At 55.4% G+C, this 5,078-nt stretch overlaps 1 protein-coding gene across 1 annotated transcript in view; it reads left to right on the forward strand.

Annotated features, from left to right (window-relative positions):
• The window catches only part of LOC137310358 (zinc finger protein 721-like), a 10,947-nt gene extending 6,110 nt beyond the window's left edge, over positions 1 to 4,837 (forward strand). Inside the window, exons 3-5 of the mRNA XM_067978206.1 lie at positions 1 to 98; positions 255 to 1,693; positions 3,261 to 4,837. The exon at positions 1 to 98 is cut by the window's left edge and continues 1 nt beyond it. Of these exons, the coding sequence (XP_067834307.1) occupies positions 1 to 98; positions 255 to 1,693; positions 3,261 to 4,676 (2,953 nt within the window). The 3' untranslated portion in view covers positions 4,677 to 4,837. The remainder of the gene's footprint in view (positions 99 to 254; positions 1,694 to 3,260) is intronic.
• The last annotated feature ends 241 nt before the right edge of the window (positions 4,838 to 5,078 follow it).

The raw sequence follows: 5,078 nt of genomic DNA on the forward strand, positions 1-5,078 counted from the left end.
GGTTAAAGGGACGGTGACATGGCGACTGAACTTGATTTCAATCGAACGAGAACACGGAGAGGAGGGAGAGTGGTTTTGGAGGGACGATAAAGAAGAACGTAAGGTAGAAAATTGTCCGTTTTGAATTTCTCACCTCTGCTTACAGGAAATACTTCCGTGAGCCTGTTTTACGGGGTGTTACAAGCGGAGGGTTTGCAGGCGGGAATCTCGAAGCAAACGTCACGTCAAGATCTGACAGTCACTCGATTCATCAGGACCCGAGTATCGTCGGCCTGCGAGAATGGAAGGGGAAAGTGCCAATCGCAGCGCCGTGAAACCGTACGAGTGTTCCGTGTGTGGACGAGGATTCAGCGGATCGTCCGGCCTGAGGAGGCACAGACGCACTCACACCGAGGACCAACCCCATCAATGTGGGGACTGCGGGAGGAGATTCAATTACCCCTCCGAGCTGGAGATGCATCAACGCAGACACACCGGGGAGAGGCCGTTCGCCTGCTCCGTGTGCGGGAAGGGGTTCGCTCATTCGTCCAGCCTGGTGATCCACCAGCGTGTTCACAGTGCGGAGAGGCCGTTCGCCTGCTCCTTGTGCGGGAAGACGTTCAAACTGTCGTCCCACCTGTCGACGCACGAGCTCGTTCACACCGAGGAGAGACCTTTCCGATGCTCTGACTGTCAGAAGAGCTTTAAAAGCGCCAGGGATCTGCTGGCGCACCAGCGCATTCACACCGAGGAGAGGCCGTTCGCCTGCTCCGTCTGCGGGAAGGGGTTCACTCAGTCGTCCGGCCTGGTGACACACCGACGAGTTCACACCGGGGAGAGGCCGTTCGCCTGCTCCGTGTGCGGGAAGGGATTCGCTCGGTCAACTCACCTGCTGACGCACCAGCGAGTTCACACCGGGGAGAGGCCCTTCACCTGCTCCGTGTGCGGGAAGACGTTCGCTCAGTCGTCCACCCTCCTGAACCACCAGTGGGTTCACACCGGGGAGAGGCCGTTCGCCTGCTCCGTGTGCGGGAAGGGATTCATTCTTTCGTCCCACCTGTTGATACACGAGCGAGTTCACACCGAGGAGAGACCTTTCCGATGCTCTGACTGTCAGAAGAGCTTTAAAAGCTCCAGGCAACTGCTGGCGCACCAGCGCATTCACACCGGGGAGAGGCCGTTCGCCTGCTCCGTCTGCGGGAAGTGGTTTCGTCAGTCGTCCAGCCTGATGACACACCGACGAGTTCACACCGGGGAGAGGCCCTTCACCTGCTCCGTGTGCGGGAAGGGGTTCGCTCTTTCATCCAGGCTGCTGACACACGGACGAGTTCACACCGGGGAGAGGCCGTTCACCTGCTCCGTCTGCGGGAAGGGGTTCACTCAGTCGTCCAGCCTGTTGAAACACCAGCGAGTTCACACCGGGGAGAGGCCGTTCACCTGCTCCGTCTGCGGGAAGGGGTTCACTCAGTCGTCCAGCCTGCTGACACACGGACGAGTTCACACCGGGGAGAGGCCGTTCACCTGCTCCGTGTGCGGGAAGGGATTCGCTCTTTCATCCAGGCTGCTGACACACGGACGAGTTCACACCAGGGAGAGGCCGTTCACCTGCTCCGTGTGCGGGAAGGGATTCGCTCTTTCATCCAGGCTGCTGAAACACCAGCGAGTTCACAATGGACTGCACTGGTCTGATTCTGCTGTTAATTGTATCCAGGACTGAACCATGAGCGTTCTGGCAGTGTGGGTCTGTTGATGCTGACGTTAACAACCCCGAGATAACTGGGCTGGATGTGAATATTCTGTATATACGTCAATTAAATCAGCTTTGTGTTAAACAGACAGTGTGTCGAGCGAGGCCTTGGTGTCGCTAGGATTAGACCAGAGTTGACTGATTACTTATGAGACCCGCAGTCTGCCTTTAAGAACTTTCCTCTTAATTATTCTGCGACAATTAACAATGTGGAGGACAGTAACGGACTTCAGGAGGACAGAGACAGACTGGTGAAATGGGCAGACACATGGCAGATAAAATTTATCGCAGAGAAGTGTGAAGTGATGCATTTTGGTAGGAGGAATGAGGAGAGGCAAAATAAACTAAATGGTCCAATTTTAAAGGGGGTGCAGGAACAGAGAGACCTGGGGGTGTGTGTACACAAATCGTTGAAAGTGGCAGGACAAGTTGAGAAGGCTGTTAAAAAGCATCTGGGATCCTGGGCTTTATTAATAGAGGCACAGAGTACAAAAGCAAGGAAGTGATGCTAAACCTTTATAAAACACTGGTTAGGCCTCAGCTGGAGTATTGTGTCCAGTTCTGGGCACCGCACTTTAGGAAGGATGTGACGGCCTTGGAGAGGGTGCGGAGGAGATTTACTCGAATGGTCCCAGGGATGAGGGACCTCAGAGGAGATTTCCTGGAATGGTAACAGGGATGAGTCATGTGATTGACGTGAGCTGACGGCCTATGGGGCGGGTGGATATCGGTTGGGCGGAGCCAGCAGGTGGGGGCGGGACTTGTCCAGGTGATGTCGGTGCATGGAGGCCTCCCCCTCTCTCTCTCTCCCTCCCCCTCTCTCTCTCTCCCTCCCCCCCCTCTCTCTCTCTCCCTCCCCCTCTCTCTCTCTCTCTTCCTTCCTCTCTCTCTCTCCCTCCATTGTCTGCAGCAGCTGGTAAAGGGGCAGGAGCAGGGAGGCTGTGAGTGTTCATTCCTTTTATTTTCAACAGATTAATGCATAAATTTAATGGAGAATCTTTTCTAAATCGATGATTTAAAAAACTGCACCTTTCTGTTCTGGATTTTAAACCCGGATTGAAGAGCCCTGGTGTGTGTGTGTGTGTGTGTGTGTGTGTGTGTCAGGCAAACATTCCAACATTTTGTCAGCAGTGAAAGGGACAAAGACCGTCTCTTCTCTCTGGGAGTATTTGTGGCAGTTAAAGGGTCCCCGTCCCCCTTTTTTAACCCCGTTTGTAATTAAAGGGACAGTGCGCCTCCTTACCTGGCAGGGTGCCAGATGTTTTAAAGGGACATTGTCTCGATGTCTGTGGCAGGGGTTAAAGGGACGGTGACATGGCGACTGAACTTGATTTCAATCGAACGAGAACACGGAGAGGAGGGAGAGCGGTTTTGGAGGGACGATAAAGAAGAACGTAAGGTAGAAAATTGTCCGTTTTGAATTTCCCACCTCTGCTTACAGGAAATACTTCCGCGAACCTGTTTTACGGGGTGTTACAAGCGGAGGGTTTGCAGGCGGGAATCTCGAAGCAAACGTCACGTCAAGATCTGACAGTCACTCGATTCATCAGGACCCGAGTATCGTCGGCCTGCGAGAATGGAAGGGGAAAGTGCCAATCGCAGCGCCGTGAAACCGTACGAGTGTTCCGTGTGTGGACGAGGATTCAGCGGATCGTCCGGCCTGAGGAGGCACAGACGCACTCACACCGAGGACCAACCCCATCAATGTGGGGACTGCGGGAGGAGATTCAATTACCCCTCCGAGCTGGAGATGCATCAACGCAGACACACCGGGGAGAGGCCGTTCACCTGCTCCGTGTGCGGGAAGGGGTTCGCTCATTCGTCCAGCCTGGTGATCCACCAGCGTGTTCACAGTGCGGAGAGGCCGTTCGCCTGCTCAGTGTGCGGGAAGACGTTCAAACTGTCGTCCCACCTGTCGACGCACGAGCTCGTTCACACCGAGGAGAGACCTTTCCGATGCTCTGACTGTCAGAAGAGCTTTAAAAGCGCCAGGGATCTGCTGGCGCACCAGCGCATTCACACCGAGGAGAGGCCGTTCACCTGCTCCGTCTGCGGGAAGGGGTTCACTCAGTCGTCCGGCCTGGTGACACACCGACGAGTTCACACCGGGGAGAGGCCGTTCGCCTGCTCCGTCTGCGGGAAGGGGTTCACTCGGTCGTCCGGCCTGGTGACACACCGACGAGTTCACACCGGGGAGAGGCCGTTCGCCTGCTCCGTGTGCGGGAAGGGATTCGCTCGGTCAACTCACCTGCTGACGCACCAGCGAGTTCACACCGGGGAGAGGCCCTTCACCTGCTCCGTGTGCGGGAAGACGTTCGCTCAGTCGTCCACCCTCCTGAACCACCAGTGGGTTCACACCGGGGAGAGGCCGTTCGCCTGCTCCGTGTGCGGGAAGGGATTCATTCTTTCGTCCCACCTGTTGATACACGAGCGAGTTCACACCGAGGAGAGACCTTTCCGATGCTCTGACTGTCAGAAGAGGTTTAAAAGCTCCAGGCAACTGCTGGCGCACCAGCGCATTCACACCGGGGAGAGGCCGTTCGCCTGCTCCGTCTGCGGGAAGTGGTTTCGTCAGTCGTCTAGCCTGCTGACACACCGACGAGTTCACACCGGGGAGAGGCCGTTCACCTGCTCCGTGTGCGGGAAGGGGTTCGCTCTTTCATCCAGGCTGCTGACACACGGACGAGTTCACACCGGGGAGAGGCCGTTCACCTGCTCCGTCTGCGGGAAGGGGTTCACTCAGTCGTCCAGCCTGTTGAAACACCAGCGAGTTCACACCGGGGAGAGGCCGTTCACCTGCTCCGTCTGCGGGAAGGGGTTCACTGAGTCGTCCAGCCTGCTGACACACCGACGAGTTCACACCGGGGAGAGGCCGTTCACCTGCTCCGTGTGCGGGAAGGGATTCGCTCTTTCATCCAGGCTGCTGACACACCAGCGAGTTCACAATTGACTGCACTGGTCTGATTCTGTTGTTAATTGTATCCAGGACTGAACCATGAGCGTTCTGGCAGTGTGGGTCTGTTGATGCTGACGTTAACAACCCCGAGATAACTGGGCTGGATGTGAATATTCTGTATATACGTCAATTAAATCAGCTTTGTGTTAAACAGACAGTGTGTCGAGCGAGGCCTTGGTGTCGCTAGGATTAGACCAGAGTTGACTGATTACTTATGAGACCCGCAGTCTGCCTTTAAGAACTTTCCTCTTAATTATTCTGCGACAATTAACAACGTGGAGGACAGTAACGGACTTCAGGAGGACAGAGACAGGCTGGTGAAACGGGCAGACACATGGCAGATAAAATTTATCGCAGAGAAGTGTGAAGTGATGCATTTTGGTAGGAGGAATGAGG

The sequence above is a fragment of the Heptranchias perlo genome, unplaced genomic scaffold, assembly GCF_035084215.1.
Source record: "Heptranchias perlo isolate sHepPer1 unplaced genomic scaffold, sHepPer1.hap1 HAP1_SCAFFOLD_244, whole genome shotgun sequence".
Lineage (NCBI taxonomy): Eukaryota > Metazoa > Chordata > Chondrichthyes > Hexanchiformes > Hexanchidae > Heptranchias > Heptranchias perlo.